The sequence below is a fragment of the Dama dama genome, chromosome 18, assembly GCF_033118175.1.
Source record: "Dama dama isolate Ldn47 chromosome 18, ASM3311817v1, whole genome shotgun sequence".
NCBI classification, from domain to species: domain Eukaryota; kingdom Metazoa; phylum Chordata; class Mammalia; order Artiodactyla; family Cervidae; genus Dama; species Dama dama.
The window spans coordinates 107,383,370-107,401,055 of record NC_083698.1 but is presented as its reverse complement, the minus strand read 5'-3'; the positions used below and the strand labels follow the sequence as shown (position 1 = coordinate 107,401,055).

Genomic DNA, 17,686 nt, shown 5'->3' with positions numbered 1-17,686 from the left:
AGCTGCCTACCAATGTATGAGATGTAAGTGATGTGGGTTTGACCCCTGGGTCACGAAGATCCCCTGGAGGGTGGCATGGCAACCCACTCCAATATTCTTGCCTGGAGAATCCCATGGTCAGAGGAGGCTGGTGGGCTACAGTCTTCAGGGTCGCAAAGAGTCGGACAGGACTGAAACAACTTAGCCTGCTTTTATGCAGCCCTCACTGCATAACAAATCATCCCAAAACATAGTGGTTTAAATGAACAGCAACCATTTATTTTTCTCAGGAATCTGCAATTTAGGCAGGACCCCCTGGGGATGGCTCCTCTTTGCTCTTTGCAGTTTCATCAGTTGGCAGCTGGAGAATCCACTCTGTCTTGCCTCACTTGCAAGGCTGGCAAGCTGATTCTGGATGGCAGATGAAATCTCAGCCAGGGGAGTGGATCAGTGACTTTAGGTTCTCTTCATGCGGGCTACTTGGGCTTCTACTCAGGCTTCCTCACAACAGGGTGGGCAAATTCCAAGGGTAAGCAATGTGGAAGAGCAAGGAGGCATTTTCCCTATCTAGTCTTAGTAGTCATATGGTGTTGCTTCAACCATCCACTATTTCTCAAAGCAGTCACAAAGTCCCTCCAATTTCCAGGTTATGGACATAGATGCATAGCTCAAGGAAGAGAGATCATAAGAGGAATCAGATTATAAGAAGTCAGAAGGTAGGGTTTTAACCATCTTTGGAAAATAAACACTACCACATTAACAAGTTATAGTAACCTGAGGAGTAAAAATAAACTTTATACTACCAGAACATGTGCCATATTCTTGAAAGCATATTTTTAATCATGTTGAATGCATTCTGAAATATATTCTTCTCAGCTTCTTCCCTTATATTTTTCATTCGTTCTTCATGCTTCTGCAGTAGCAACTTTATTTGTTTATCCTTTTCTTCTTGTGGTTCATTGGCATATTCCTTTTCTATTAGTTTCATTTGGTTTTGTAATTCATCCTCATAGACTTTCTTCAAGTATTCCTCCTGCTGTCTCAGCTTTTGGTCTATGTCCTTGTAAATGGGGTCAGAAAAGTAAGCCCCTTGGTTGTCCTGCACCATCTTGTCTATCAGCTCCAGCAGCTCCTTCACCTGAGCTTCCTTCTCAGCCTGCTCTGTCTTTCCGCTGTTATTGATGGCATAGCGGCGGTCTCCACACTCCTGGAGGAGGCTTCGTAGGTTTACATCTGCATGCTTCAAAAAGTCGCTCAGGCTCTGGTCCCCCAGTTCATCTCTGCGAGTGAATAAGATGATCATATACTTCATGGCTGCTTTCCCAAACAGAGTCTTGACCAACGCCACGGTTTGCTGCTCTTCCTGTGTGTAGCGGCCCAGCCTCAGGACCAAGACGATGGCGTGAGGCCCAGGGCAGGAGGCGAGGACACATTGGCTGATTTCCTTGCAGGTTTTGTCCAGGGACTCCTTGGTGTCAAAGAGCCCTGGAGTGTCAACAACGAGAAGCTCTCTCCCCTTCCATTCCCGGCATGCTTTCTGACAAGTTTTGGTAACAGCGTGGGCAGCAATCCTAGAGTCGAATACTTCTTCCCCGATGATGGTGTTTCCACTCGCACTTTTCCCACTTCCGGTCTTCCCGACCAGCACGATCCTCAGGGTGTTGTTTGGCGTGGCAGCCATGTTTATGTCAAGAGACTCTGGTGCGCAGGCACCCACTCCACCTTGAGAAAAGGTAGAAGAAGGGGAAAGGGTCAATTTAGGTAAGTAGGAACCATTTCCAACTCTCTCTCTCTCTTTTTTTTTTTTTCCTTCTTTTCCTCCCTGAAAGGTTCTAATATTCTCTTATGCATATTGACCCCGGCAGAGACAGAAAATTTAAACAGTTCAATTGTTATTGAAGAAATAACCAAGTAGTTAGAGTATCTCCACAAAAATATCAGGTCCTGATGGTTTCATAGGGAACTCATGAAACCTTTAAAGACCTGATAATCTCAGTGCTTCAAACTATTCCTGATCACATAGCAATGACGGAAAATGTTCAGTTTTTTCTATGAAGCAAGTGTAATGTTGATTCCAAAGCTAACAAAGATTTCACAATAAATAAATCTGTAGACATGTCTCATGTGTAAATATTGATACAAAAGTTCTAAATAAATTATTAGATGCAAAGAGCAGTATCACATGAGTAAGTATGATTGTCAGATATACTAGGGTGATTCAACATGAGAGTTTTGACTGTTACAATACATCCCATCAGGAGATTAAGAAGAAAAGTAACTAGGTGCAGAAGAGTCATTTGGCCAAATTCAGTCCTGATTCATGTTTAAAGCAGTTCATCAAATTTAAATTAATTGATTCTTCTTTATAAATGTATGTATATTTAAAATAAAAAATTTTTGTTATCACTTATTTTAAATGCAGCTAAAATTGTTGTTCAGCCACTAAGTTGTGTAGAGCTTTTTTGTGACCTCATTTATTGCAGCCTGCCTGGCTCCTCTGTCCATGGCATTACCGAGGAAAGAATACTAGATTGGTTTGCCATTTTCTTCTCCAGAGCATCTTACAGACCCAGGGATCAAACCCGAGTTTCCTTCATTGGCAGGTGGATTCTTTGCCATTGAGCCACCTGGTAAACTCAGCAACTAAAGCAATTGATTATAAAATTTATTTGAATGAAGAAAAAAAAATTTGCCTGGGCAATCAAGCCACCAAAAAAAAAAAAAAAAAAAAAAAATGAGGTAAGACTAGTGTTGCCAGATAGTAGAATATAACAGTTTCTATAATTAAAGCAGTATGATATTGGTGCATGGATAGACAGAACACTGAAACAAAAACAGAAAGTTCAAATATAGGCTAAGTTGATCACACAATATTCATTTATATTCAAATCATTTACATTATGCTACATATATATTCAGTAAGGTGGCATCTCACATCAATGCAAAGAAAGATGGACTAATAAGGAACATTGAGATAACCATATAGAAAAAATAAAACCGTGTCCATTTCTTCTTGATGTTCAACTTCCAAATAGGTTAGAAATTTAAATGTAGAAAAAGTAACCCATATAAATAATAGAAGAAACATGAGTAAATCTTTGTAACCTAGGTATAGGTAAAATATTTATAAGATTTGGAATAGAGTAAGTTTGTGTGAAAATCACTTAGTCATGTACAACTCTTTGCGATCCCATGGACTATACCATCCATAGAATTCTCCAGGCCAGAATACTGGAGTGGGTAGCCTTTCCCTTCTCCAGGTTATCTTCCCAACCCAGGGATTGAACCCAGGTCTCCTGCATTGGAGGTGGATTCTTTACCAGCTGAGCCACAGGGAAGCCCAGAGTAAGTAAAGAGACTCCTAAATTTGATTACATAAAAATCAAACAGATATTGTGCGGATATACAAATTAAAACACAAATGTCAAACCAGAGGAAAAAAATTTCCTACTTATATAAAAGAAGGGCCATTTCCCTTTTATACAAGTAATATCTGTACAAATCATCAATAAACACATGAAAAGATGCTCAGCATCACTAACTACTCAAGAAATGCAATCAAAAATACCTTGATGTACACCCCACAGCAGTCAGAATTGCCACCATCAAAAAGTCTACAAATAATGCTGAAGAGAGTGTGAAGGAAATGGAACCCTCCTCCACTGTTGGTGGAAACATAAATTAGTACAGCCTCTATGAAGAACAGTATGGAAGATCCTCAAGAAACTAGACATAGAGTTGCCATATGATCCAGCAATCCAACTCCTGGGCATATTATCCAGATAAAACTCTAATTTGGAAAGATACATGCAGCCCTATGTTCATAGTAGCACTATTCACAATATCCCAGATGGGGAAACAACCTAATTGTCCATCTACAGATGAATGTGTGAAGGACTGTGGTTTGTACACACAATGGGATATTGCTCAACCATAAAAGAGAATGAAATATTGCCATTTGCAGCAACACGGATGAAATGAGATACTTTCACATTTAGTGAAGTAAGTCAGACAGGAAAAAATATATATGGTATAATTAATATATGGAATCTAAAAAAGTAAGTGACCTTATTTACAAAACAGAAACAGACTCACTGACACAGAAAACAAACTTATTATTACCAAATAAGAAAGTCGGCTGCTGCTGCTGCTAAGTCCCTTCAGTCGTGTCTGACTCTGTGCGACCCCGTAGATGGCAGCCCACCAGGCTCCCCTGTCCCTGGGGTTCTTCAGGCAATAACACTGGAGTGGGTTGCCATGTCCTTCTCCAATGCATGAAAGTGAAAAGTGAAAGTGAAGATGCTCAGTCGTATCTGACTCTCAGTGACCCCATGAAAATCCTCAGTCATATCCAACTCTCAGTGACCCCATGGACTGCAGCCTACCAGGCTCCTCCATCCATGGGATTCTCCAGGCAAGAGTACTGGGAAAAGGGATAAATTAGGAGTATAGGATTTATAGATACATACCACTATATATTCCTTGTGGCTCAGCAGGGAAAGAATCTGCCTGCAATGTGCAAGACCTGGGTTCCATCCCTGGGTTAGGAAGATCCCCTGGAGAAGGGAAAGGTTACCCACTCCAGTATTCTGGCCTGGAGAATTCCATGGACTACAGAAGAACTGTATAAAAAAGATCTTCATGACCCAGATAATCACGATGGTGTGATCACTCACCTAGAGCCAGATATCCTGGAATGTGAAGTCAAGTGGGCCTTAGGAAGCATCACTACAAACAAAGCTAGTGGAGGTGATGGAATTCCAGTTGAGCGATTTCAAATCCTGAAAGATGATGCTGTGAAAGTGCTGCACTCAATATGCCAGCAAATTTGGAAAACTCAGCAGTGGCCACAGGACTGGAAAAGGGCAGTTTTCTTTCCAATCCCAAGGAAAGGCAATGCCAAAGAATGCTCAAACTACCGCACAATTGTACCCATCTCACTTGCTAGGAAAGTAATGCTTAAAATTCTCCAAGCCAGGCTTCAGCAATTTGTGAACCATAAACTTCTAGATGTTCAAGCTGGTTTTAGAAAAAGCAGAGGAACCAGAGATCAAATTGCCAACATCTGCTGGATCATCGAAAAAGCAAGAGAGTTTCAGAAAAACATCTCTTTCTGCTTTATTGACTATGCCAAAGCCTTTGACTCTGTGGATCACAATAAACTGTGGAAAATTCTGAAAGAGATGGGAATACCAGACCACCTGACCTGCCTCTTGTGAAACCTGTATGCAGGTCAGGAAGCAACAGTTAGAACTGGACATGGAACAACAGACTGGTTCCAAATAGGAAAAGGAGTATGTCAAGGCTGTACATTATCACCCTGCTTATTTAACTTATATGCAGAGTACATCATGAGAAACACTGGGCTGGATGAAGCACAAGTTGGAATCAAGATTTCTGGGAGAAATATCAATAACCTCAGATATGTAGATGACACCACCCTTATGGCAGAGAGTGAAGAAGAACTAAAGAGCCTCTTGATGAAGTTGAAAGAGGAGAGTGAAAAAGTTGGCTTAAAGCTCAACATTCAGAAAACTAAGACCATGGCATCTGGTCCCATCACTTCATGGCAAATAGGGAAATACAGTGGAAACAGTGTCAGACTTTATTTTTCTGGGCTCCAAAATCACTGTAGATGGTGATTGCAGCCGTGAAATTAAAAGACGCTTACTCCTTGGAAGAAAAGTTATGACCAACCTAGATAGCATATTAAAAAGCAGAGACATTACTTTGCCAACTAATGTCCATCTAGTCAAGGCTATGGTTTTTCCAGTGGTCATCTATGGGTGTGAGAATTGGACTATAAAGAAAGCTGAGGAGGAGGAGCTAAGAAGGTGGAGGAATAGGACGGGGAGACCACTTTCTCCCCCACAAATTCATCGAAAGATCATTGAGCAAACTCCACAAAACAACTTCTGATCGCTAGCAGAGGACATCAGACACCCAGAAAAGCAGCGCATTGTCTTTGAAAGGAGGTGGGACAAAATATAAAAGATAAAAAGAGAGACAACAGAGTTAGGGACGGAGATCCCTAACTAGGGAAGGGAGTCTTAATAGAGGAAGTTTCCAAACATCAGGAAACCCTCTCACTGGTGGGTCTGGGGGAAGTTTTCGAATCTCGGAGGGCAACCTAACTGGGAGGAAAAATAAATAAAACCCACAGATTACATGCCTAAAAGCAACTCCCAGCAAAAAAGTACCCCAGACGCTTGCATCTGCCACCAGCAAGTGGGGGCTGAATGGAGAGGAGTGGGCGGAACTGCTTAGGGTAAGGTCTGGGCCTGAAAGCCCTGAGGGCAATTGGAGGGAGCTGACGTGAGATAGCAATTTAAACTGTGGGATAGCAAGAGAGAGAGAATTAATCTGGGAAAAGCCCTAAACTTAGGCACTACCTGTCCATTCCCAGAACAAAGGACTGAGTGAATACCAGAGAAGAGCTACCTGGCTGAGGACCGGCCCATCCCCCGCTGGAGGCAGGAGGCAGGGGGGAGGGGAAAGGGGCAAACTCGGCCCCAGAGACGGCACCCCTTACCAAACTGCAAACCGACCTCCAGTCTCTAACCAAAGACTTCCTGAGATTCTGGATGGTTGACATCGGTCAGGAGAATTGCAGCCAGAAATCAGCTTCCCAGAAGGGACACAAGGCGCACCCGACCAGCGCACCCAGAAACTGAGGCTGGGACCGCGGAGGGAAGAAGGCGCACTGAACAGGGGGAGAGTGCCCTCTTCAAGATCCTGGCTGCTTGAGCTGCTCTGACCAGGGAAGGCACAAAACGCAAGCCCAACCAAGTCTGTGCTTTTGTGGAGTACCCAAAAAACTGAACCTGAGTGGCTTAGGCCTGGGAAGTGCACGCACACAGGGCCCGCTCCCTGGAGAGCAGCCTGGAGCCTGAACAGTGTAGACGGGGGAAGCACACGGGCCGTGAGTGGGGGCAAACCCAGTGTGGCTGAACACTGCGAGTGCTCCCCACACACCCCAGTGATATTTGTCTGCAGTGCTCTCCCTCCCCGCAGCGCGACTTAACGAGTGAACCTAAACAAGAGACCACCTCTGCCCGCTGGTGTCAGGGTGGAAATTAGACACTGAAGAAACCTGCAAACAGAAGCCAAATAAACAAAGGGAACCCCTTCAGAAGTGACCGGTGCAACAGATTAAAATCCCTGTAGTTAACACCGACTACACTGGAAGGGGCCTATAGATATCGAGAAGTGTAAGCTGAAACAAGGAGCTATCTGAAACTGAACGGATCCCACACTACCCACAACAGCTCCAGAGAAATTCCTAGATATATTTTTACTATCATTATTATTATTTTTCAATTAAAAAAAAGTTTTTTCTCTCTCTTTTCTTTTTATTTTTTTTTAAAGTCCTATATTTCTCCTCTATTACTCCTTAATTTTCATTTTTATAACACAGTATAACCTGGACCAAAATAAAGGACCCTATTTTTAAAGCAAACTTCATATATATTTCTTAAATTTTTTGTGGTTTTGTTGTTTTTTAATATTGTATTTTTAAGAGTCTAACTTCTACTGTAGATTTTTAATCTTTGTTTTTCAGTATTTGATATCAATTTTGGACATTTAAGAATCCATCATTCAGTACCCATTTTTACTCAGGAGTGTGATTACTGGTTTGATCACTCTCTCCCCCTTTTGACTCTCCTTTTTCTCCGCCAGATCACCTCTACTTCCTCCCTCCCCATTCTCTTCTCAATCCAGTTCTGTGAATCTCTGTGTGTGTTCTGGGCTGCGGAGAACACTTAGGGAACAGAGTACTGCTTAGATCTGTCTCTCTTCTCTTGAATCCCCCCCTTTTCTCCTCCTGCTCACCTCTATCTCCTTCCTCCCTCTCCTCTTCTTCATGTAACTCTCTGAACCTCTCTGGGTGTCCCTCACTGTGGAGAATCCTTTCACCATTAACCTAGAAGTTTTATTATCAGTGCTGTATGGAGGGAGAAGTCTTGAGGCTACTGAAAGAATAAGACTGAAATCCAGAGGCAAGAGGCTTAAGCCCAAAACCTGAGAACACCAGAGAATTCCTGACTACAGGGAACATTAATTAATAAGAGATCATCCAAAAGCCTCTATACCTACACTGAAACCAACCACCACCCAAGAGCCAATAAGTTCCAGAGCAAGACATACCACGCAAATGCACCAGCAACACAGGAACATAGCCCTGAACATCAATATACAGGCTGCCCAAAGTCACACAAAACCCAAAGACCCATCTCAAAACTCACTACTAGACACTCCATTGCACTCCAGAGAGAAGAAATCCAGCTCCACCCACCAGAACACCAATGCAAGCTTCCCTAATCAGCAAACCTCAACAAGCCAAACATCCAGCCCCACCCACTGGGAGAAACCCCCACAATAAAAAGGAACCACAGACTACCAGAATACAGAAAGGCCACCCCAAACCCAGCAATCTAAATAAAATGAAAAGGCAGAGAAATACCCAGCAGGTAAAGGAACATGAAAAATGCCCACCAAGCCAAACAAAAGAGGAGGCGATAGAAAATCTACCTGAAAAAGAATTTAGAATAATGATAATAAAAATGATCCAAAATCTTGAAAACAAAATAGAGTTACAGATAAATAACCTGGAGACAAGGATTGAGAAGATGCAAGAAATGTTTGACAAGGACCTAGAAGAAATAAAAAAGTCAATTAAAAATGAATAATGCAATAAATGAGATCAAAAGCACTCTGGAGGGAACCAACAGTAGAATAAAGGAGGCAGAAGATAGGATAAGTGAGCTAGAAGATAAAATGGTGGAAATAAATGAAGCAGAGAGGAAAAAAGAATTAAAAGAAATGAGGACAACCTCAGGGACCTCTGGGACAATGTGAAACACCCCAACATTCGAATCATAGGAGTCCCAGAAGAAGAAGACAAAAAGAAAGGCTATGAGAAAATACTCGAGGAGATAATAGCTGAAAACTTCCCTAAAATGGGGAAGGAAATAGCCACCCAAGTCCAAGAAACCCAGAGAGTCCAAACAGGATAAACCCAAGGCGAAACACCCCGAGACACATATTAATCAAATTAACAAAGATCAAACACAAAGAACAAATATTAAAAGCAGCAAGGGAGAAACAACAAATAACACACAAAGGGATTCCCATAAGGATAACAGCTGATCTATCAATAGAATCCCTCCAGGCCAGAAGGGAATGGCAGGACATACTCAAAGTAATGAAAGAGAATAACCTACAACCCAGATTACTGTACCCAGCAAGGATCTCATTCAGATATGAAGGAGAATTCAAAAGCTTTACAGACAAGCAAAAGCTGAGAGAATTCAGCACCACCAAACCAGCTCTTCAACAAATGCTAAAGGATCTTCTCTAGACAGGAAATGCAGAAAGGGTATATAAACGTGAACCCAAAACAACAAAGTAAATGGCAACAGGACCACGCCTATCAATAATTACCTTAAATGTAAATGGGTTGAATGCCCCAACCAAAAGACAAAGATTGGCTGAATGGATACAAAAACAAGACCCCTATATATGCTGTCTATAAGAGACCCACCTCAAAACAAGAGACACATACAGACTAAAATTGAAGGGCTGGAAAAAAATATTTCACGCAAACGGAGAACAAAAGAAAGAAGGAGTTGCAATACTCATATCAGATAAAATAAACTTTCAAATAAAAGATGTGAAAAGAGACAAAGAAGGACACTACATAATGATCAAAGGATGAATCCAAGAAGAAGATATAACAATTATAAATATATATGCACTCGACATAGCAGCACCGCAATATGTACAGCAAACGCTAATAAGTATGAAAGAGGAAATTAATAGTAACACAATAATAGTGGGAGACTTTAATACCCCACTCACAACTATGGATAGATCAACTAAACAGAAAATTAACAAGGAAACACAAATTTTAAATGACACAATGGTCCAGCTAGGCCTAATTGATATCTATAGGACATTTCACCAAAAAACAATCAATTTCACCTTTTTCTCAAGTGCACACGGAACCTTCTCCAGAATAGATCACATCCTGGGCCATAAATCTAGCCTTGGTAAATTAAAAAAATTGAAATCATTCCAGTCATCTTTTCTGACCACAATGCAGTAAGATTAGATCTCAATTACAGGAAAAAAACTATTAAAAATTCCAACATATGGAGGCTAAATAACACACTTCTGAATAACCAAGAAATCATAGAAGAGATCAAAAAAGAAATCAAAATATGCATAGAAATGAATGAAAATGAAAACACAACAACCCCAAACCTATGGGACACTGTAAAAGCAGTGCTAAGGAGAAGGTTCATAGCAATACAGGCTTACCTCAAGAAACAACAAAAAAGTCAAATAAATAACCTAACTCTACACCTAAAGCAACTAGAGATGGAAGAAATGAAGAACCCCAGGGTTAGTAGAAGGAAAGAAGTCTTAAAAATTAGGGCAGAAATAAATGCAAAAGAAACAAAAGAGACCATAGCAAAAATCAACAATGCTAAAGGTTGGTTTTCTGAAAAGGTAAATAAAACTGACAAACCGTTAGCCAGACTCATCAAGAAACAAAGGGAGAAGAAACAAATCAACAAAATTAGAAATGAAAATGGAGAGATCACAACAGACAACTCTGAAATACAACGGATCTTACAAGACTACTACCAGCAGCTGTATGCCAATAAAATGGACAACTTGGAAGAAATGGACAAATTCTTAGAAAAGTATAATTTTCCAAAACTGGACCAGGAAGAAATAGAAGATCTTAACAGACCCATCACAAGCATGGAAATCAAAACTATAATCAGAAATCTTCCAGCAAACAAAAGTCCAGGACCAGATGGCTTCACAGCTGAATTCTACCAAAAATTTAAAGAGCTAACACCTATCTTACTCAAACTCTTCCAGAAAATTGCAGAAGAAGGCAAACTTCCAAACTCATTCTATGAGGCCACCATCACCCTAATACCAAAACCAGACAAAGGCATCACAAAAAAGAAAACTACAGGCCAATATCACTGATGAACATAGATGCAAAAATCCTTAACAAAATTCTCACAAACAGAATCCAACAACATATTTAAAAAGATCATACATCATGACCAAGTGGGCTTTATCCCAGGAATGCAAGGATTCCTTAATATCTGCAAATCATCAATGTAATACACCACATTAACAAATTGAAAGATAAAAACTATATGATTACCTCAATAGATGCAGAAGAAGTCTTTGACAAAATTCAACATCCATTTATGATTAAAAAAAAAAAAAAAAAAAAAACTCTCCAGAAAGCAGGAATAGAAGGAACATACCTCAATATATGACAAACCCACAGCAAGCATTATCTTCAATTGTGAAAAAGCATTTCCCTTAAAGTCAGGAGCAAGACAAGGGTGCCCACTCTCACCACTACTTATTCAACATAGTTTTGGAAGTGTTGATCACAGCAATCAGGGCAGAAAAAGAAGTAAAAGAAATCCAGATAGGAAAAGAAGAAGTAAAACTCTCATTGTTTGCAGACGACATGATCATCTACATAGAAAACCCTAAAGACTCTTCCAGAAAATTATTAGAGCTAATCAATGAATACAGTAATGCTGCAGGATATAAAATTAACACACAGAAATCCCTTGCATTCCTATACACTAACAATGAGAAAACAGAAAGAGAAATTAAGGAAACAACACCATTCACCATTGCAACAAAAAGAATAAAATACTTAGGAGTATATCTACCTAAAGAAACAAAAGACCTATATATAGAAAACTATAAAACACTGATGAAAGAAATCAAAGAGGACACAAATAGATGGAGAAATATACCATGTTCATGGATTGGAAAAATCAATATTGTCAAAATGAGTATACTACCCAAAGTAATCTATAGATTCAGTGCAATCCCTTTCAAGCTACCAATGGTATTCATCACAGAACTAGAACAAATAATTTCACAATTTGTATGGAAATACAAAAAACCTCGAATAGCCAAAGCAATCTTGAGAAAGAAGAATGGAACTGGAGGAATCATCCTGCCCAACTTCAGACTCTACTACAAAGCCACAGTCATCAAGACAGTATGGTATTGGCACAAAGATAGAAATGTAGATCCATGGAACAGGATAGGAAGCCCAGATTTAAATCCACGAACCTATGGACACCTTATCTTTGACAAAGGAGTCAAGGATATACAATGGAAAAAAGACAACCTCTTTAACAAGTGGTGCTGGGAAAACTGGTCAACCACTTGTGAAAGAATGAAACTAGAACACTTTTTAACACCATACACAAAAATAAAATCAAAATGGATTAAAGATCTAAATGTAAGACCAGAAACTATAAAACTCCTAGGGGAGAACATAGGCAAAACACTCTCCGACATAAATCACAGCAGGATCCTCTATGACCCACCTCCCAGAATATTGGAAATAAAAACAAAAATAAACAAATGGGACCTAATTAAACTTAAAAGCTTTTGCACAACAAAGGAAACTATAAGCAAGGTGAAAAGACAGCCTTCAGAATGGGAGAAAATTATAGCAAATGAAGCAACAGACAAAGGATTAATCTCAAAAATACACAAGCAACTCCTGCAGCTCAACTCCAGAAAAATAAATGACCCAATCAAAAAATGGGCCAAAGAACTAAACAGACATGTCTTTGGAGACATGTCTCCAAAGAAGATGTACAGATGGCTAACAAACACATGAAAAGATGCTCAACATCACTCATTATCAGAGAAATGCAAATGAAAACTACAATGAGGTACCATTACACGCCAGTCAGGATGGTTGCTATCCAAGTACTGATGTTGAAGCTGAAACTCCAATACATTGGCCACCTGATGCAAAGAGCTGACTCATTTGAAAAGACCCTGTTGTCAGTTTCAGTGTGATTATGCCCATCATGACAGGTCCCTGTAGAGCAATCCCCTGCCCAGAACACCCAACGGTTTGACTGAGCCCTTAAAGACTTGGCATTTGTTATTAGACTTAATTGAATCAGATTACCCATCACCCCCATGTGAATACAAGCCAGCAGGTGCACATGCACAGACACACACTGCTTTGGGTGATGAACAGACAAAACAAACACTGTTGTTCCTGAGAAAATGGAGATACTGTGGTAAATCAGACTGGGACCCCAAGTCACATGCTCTTTGCTCCTGCAGACCTAGGGTCATTAATCTGCCCAGCTTGCCTGGGACAGGCCTGGCTTTAGCCAGGTCCTTCTCCCAGAAAACCCCCCAGGCCCAGGCAAAGCACAGAGGTTGGTGGTCCTGTGATCTACTTGCTGTCTGTGTCTGCTCTCTGCCCAAGAGGCTGGTGAATGGAAAGCATCCACTGTGCCTTTCTCCCTGACTTTCAGTTGGATGTAGCCAATGGGAAACAATTACATGAAGTTAGTGAAAGGGAAAAGGATGGGTTTATGGCACTTGGCCCCCTGAATCATCACACTTCTCAACACCTCAGCTACTATCAGGAAGCCTTTCCATCAGCTGCTCTCACCAGAGCCTGGTAACCACTTCCTCCTGTCACCATTTACGCTTAGAGGAAGCCATCATACCCCGGGTTTCCCGGTTCCAAAGTCCTGTGTTATCTCTTGTTTGTTTCTCAAATCCTGCTCCCTAACCATGTAAACACTGCTGTTATTAAATTGTCCTCACATTACCCTATTTGAAGGTGCCATCTGTTTCCTGCCGGGACCATGAAGGATCCACCCTGTATTTCAGGAGGGGCAGGGCACTCTGCTTTGGAACCTCACTGGAGCATACGGGATGGAGGAGGGGCATCTCCCAAAGGCAAAGGAGATGCCATTCCGCAAAAGGCAAAGGGTGAAATCTAGGCCAATGCTACTCAGACAGTCATTGATGGAGCGGTACTGGTACATGAACTGATGTTTCTGGTCAATGAGGAGATAAGAAGAAAAGTAAGATGAAACATTTAGAAATTCTTACAGCAATTTCATATTTTATAAGCAAAATTTAAGTGTTTTACAAAATAATCAGTCCAGTTAGGTACATTAGAAATTGAAATCTTTGAAAGCTGTTCCTTCTCAACAGACAGCTTGAGAAGCCATGATGGAAACCAAGATGTTACATATGATGTTGTGTGTAAATTTCAAAAACCTCTTCTATTGAAAAGTTGACTTAGAAGTACATGTTTTTAGACAATACAAATAAAAATCAACACGTTAAAAAGAAAGAAAGAAAGAAAGAAAAGACCCTATTGCTGGGAAAGATTGAGGGCAGGAGAGGAAGGGGACGACAGAGGATGAGATGGCTGGATGGCATCACCAACTCGATGCACAAGGGTTTGGGTAGACTCCGGGAGTTGGTGATGGACAGGGAATCCTGGCGTGCTGCAATTGATCGGGTCGCAAAGAGTCAGACACAACTGAGTGACTGAGCTGAACTGAATACAGTCCATGGGTCGCAAAGAGTTAGACATGACTGAGTGACTTTCACTTACCATTATATATAAAATACATAAGCAACAAGGATTTACTGTATAGTAAAAAGGAACTATATTCAAAATCTTGTAATAACTATAATGGAAAAGAATCAGAAATGTGTGTGTGTGTGTGTGTGTATATATATATATATATATATATATATATATATATATATATATATAACTAAATCAATTTGCTGCAATTATAGTAAATCGACTATACTTCAATAAATATATTTTAGAAAACAAACAATATCTAAAAGTAGAGAAACAAAAGACCAATAAAATATACTCAATAGAAAATGGGGTAAGAGATATCAATGAACAAGTTCAAGAAAAAATGTAAATATCCTTTGAATATATAAAAAGATATTAACATTTGCTCATAGAAAAATATATCAAAACATAAAAACCATGAAATTAATTAATTAATAAAGTTATACTATGACGCTATTTCTTATGTACAGGTTTGGCAAAATTCAAGTTTGTTGGCATAATCTATTGGTAAAAGGTATAGGGGAGGGACTCCCTGGTGGCCCAGTGGTTAAGAATCTGCCTTGCAATGCTAGGCATGAAGGTTCTACCCCTGGTTGAGGAATTGAGATCCCACATGCCATGGAGCAACTAATCCCACCACAACCAGAGAGTCCGTGTGTCCCAAGGAAAGATCCCACATGAGGCAACAAAGATCCCATGTGCTGCAACTAAGACCCAATGCAGGCAAATAGATAGATAACTATTTTAAAACAAAAGATTTAGGGTAGACAGGTCCTCGCCTGCCTGTCTATTGGGAAGAGAAAAACAGTCTAAAAGAACCAGAGGAGAAGTTAGCAAGAATTTGCAACAGTACATATGCATTTACCCTTTGATTATCAATCACAATTTTAAGACTTATCCCAGAGGTACACCAACAAAAAAGAAAGAAAGAAAGAAAATTATGCAGAATGCATAATATGCACCACTGTTTGAAACCTCAAAAGACCAAAAACTTATCAATTGACCATCATTAGGGACCTGATTGAATTAACTAAAGTATATTCACACAGTGAAGTACTAGCCAACTGTAAAAAGGAATGAAGTATATTTTTATATCCAGTATGGAGATCTGTAGAATACATCATTAAGTTAAAAAAGCAAAGTGAAGAAAATAATGTACAGTTTACTAGCATTTCTCTAACAAGGAGGAATGTGACCTATATGTATAAATGTAATATATGTGTTTTTCATTCATCTGTAGAAGCAATGGCAGAATAATCTGAAAACTAAACAAATAATTAGTTACTTAGATGGGGATGGGAAAAAGAGGAAGGAGGGCACAGGGATAGATGTTGGGAACTAGACTTGTTGGGATATACTTACATTTCATAGATTTGATCTTAAAGCCATGTAAATAGTTTAAAGAATTATACAGTAAAAGTTATGTTTCAAAATACTAGTAAAAATCAAAAGCAAATGAAGCAAACAAGCCTAATTGCATTTTGTGTTGTGAATGAACTACACAAAAGACTGTTCCAAGAGGCTTGACAATGCAGTCATTTCTTTGTCCGTCCCCAGTGGGATATATTTAACTTCTCCCACTACTCGCTCCCCAGAAAGACCTGCAAAACATTATTTTCAGGAATCCTATTCTTGACTGTGTGTGTTTGTATAGTTTTGAACTTCATTGAAAAGGCATAAAAATGAGCAGCCCAGTAGCAATGAGCACCCTTAATGCCAGATTTCAGTCTTCAAATACCATTACCGCCAAAAAATTAGTTGATTTACAATCAACTATACTGAAATATAAAATAGAAACTAAATTTTAAAAAAGAGAGATTAGGACTAGGTGGCCCCTCTTTGCCCTGCAACTCTAAAGACCTGCCTTGGGAACGCATTTCTTCTTAAGAGAAATGTCTGGGTTATCAAGTGTACTCAATGTCTATCCCAACAACAGCTGGGTGGAAGGTGTAGTATTCAGGAAAAGATTGTCATGTTAAAATGAGATGCATGGATATTATGTTAACAAAATCCTTACTCCCCTCCCTACCCTCCACCACTCCTGCTCTGGCAGCATCCTCTTGGTGGAGTTGCTTGCACAGCACGCGTGGTCCCTTCTCAGGCCAGAATCCGCCCTCTCCAAGTCCAGGTATCCTACTGCCCCTACAACTCTGTCACTCTGGAGCCTCTTCTCAGCCAGGCTCACCTGCTTTTGAAGGATTTGATGAGCTGTCCGGTTTCTTCCAGAGATCTGTTTGAGCTCTGTTTTTGCTTTAACTGCTGCACTTCTGAAACCTCGGAGCCAGGAAGCAAATTGGGTGGGGCTAGTGAAAACACCTTTTTTTTTTTTTTTTTTTTTAAAGAGACAGAAATATTGCCCATAAATATTGTTTAGGTTTGCCAAGTTGGAAGTTTTTTCTCCATGTGCCTGCAGTCACGTCAAAATTTCCAAAAATTACACTTCTTGTTTGGGGTTATAGTAAATGACCTAAATCTTGCCCAGAAATCCAGACACAGTGTCTGATCATCTCTCCTGGGAGCTGTAAGAGACCACAGGGCGCTTCAGGGAAGAAGCTTGCTGTATCCTGGGGATACTCCCTGTTCTGTTGGGTGGCAAGTAGAACTTGTAAGTGATGAACCTGACCATTTAGCCGAAGTAATTTCTGAGCAAAGTGTGGAAGGTGCAGCCTGGTTCTTCCTTCTGCTTATAGTGAAATGCAAGGGGAAAGTTGCAGTGATGCATCTAGAAGCTGAGGATGCCAGCAACCCCAGAAGCCCGGAAGAGGCCAGGAAGGATCTGAGAGCCTTCAGCGAGCACGGTTCTGCCACCATCTTGAGTTTGAACAAGGACTATGACGCAATAAATGTCTTGCTTTCAAGCTCTGTAGTTTGTAGTAATCTGTTGGAGCAGCTCTAGGGATCTAATCTATTGCCTTTCTGTTTGCTCTGCCTGTGTCTTGTTCCTCTTACTGACCCACACGTTCCCCTCCTGCTTTACAGGGTCTGATGGTGCTTGGCTACTAGATTGTGTCCTTCCTCATGCCCTACCTACACCTCTGGCCAAGATGGGCCATGGAAGTCTCAGTGATGAGAGAGTTGTGGCTTTCTTAGGAGAGTTTAGCTTTCAAGTTCTCAGGAGAATCTGTCTTGTTCAACAGTTTAAACAAAAAATCTACTGAAAAAAATGTATAACCTAAAAGCTGAGAATTAATTTTATTTGAGAATTTGGCCCAGGAGGCAGCCTCTTGGATAGCTCTGAGAGTCCACTCCCAAGAGACAAGGGAAGAGTCACTA

At 40.4% G+C, this 17,686-nt stretch overlaps 1 protein-coding gene across 2 annotated transcripts; it reads right to left on the bottom strand.

The window, feature by feature from the left end:
* Nucleotides 1-236: 236 nt before the first annotated feature.
* Nucleotides 237-16,698, bottom strand: LOC133072625 (GTPase IMAP family member 7-like). 2 transcript variants are annotated; one of them, XM_061166084.1, is made up of 2 exons: nt 16,599-16,698; nt 237-1,701 (listed from the first exon to the last, which is right to left on the bottom strand). In XM_061166084.1, exon 2 carries the CDS (start codon nt 1,658-1,660, stop codon nt 779-781), a length of 882 nt encoding a protein of 293 aa, XP_061022067.1. In that variant the 5' UTR covers nt 1,661-1,701; nt 16,599-16,698; the 3' UTR covers nt 237-778. The 2 variants fall into 2 exon arrangements, with proteins under 2 accessions (XP_061022067.1, XP_061022069.1); XM_061166086.1 differs by lacking the exon at nt 16,599-16,698 and adding an exon at nt 4,656-4,680.
* Nucleotides 16,699-17,686: the final 988 nt, after the last annotated feature.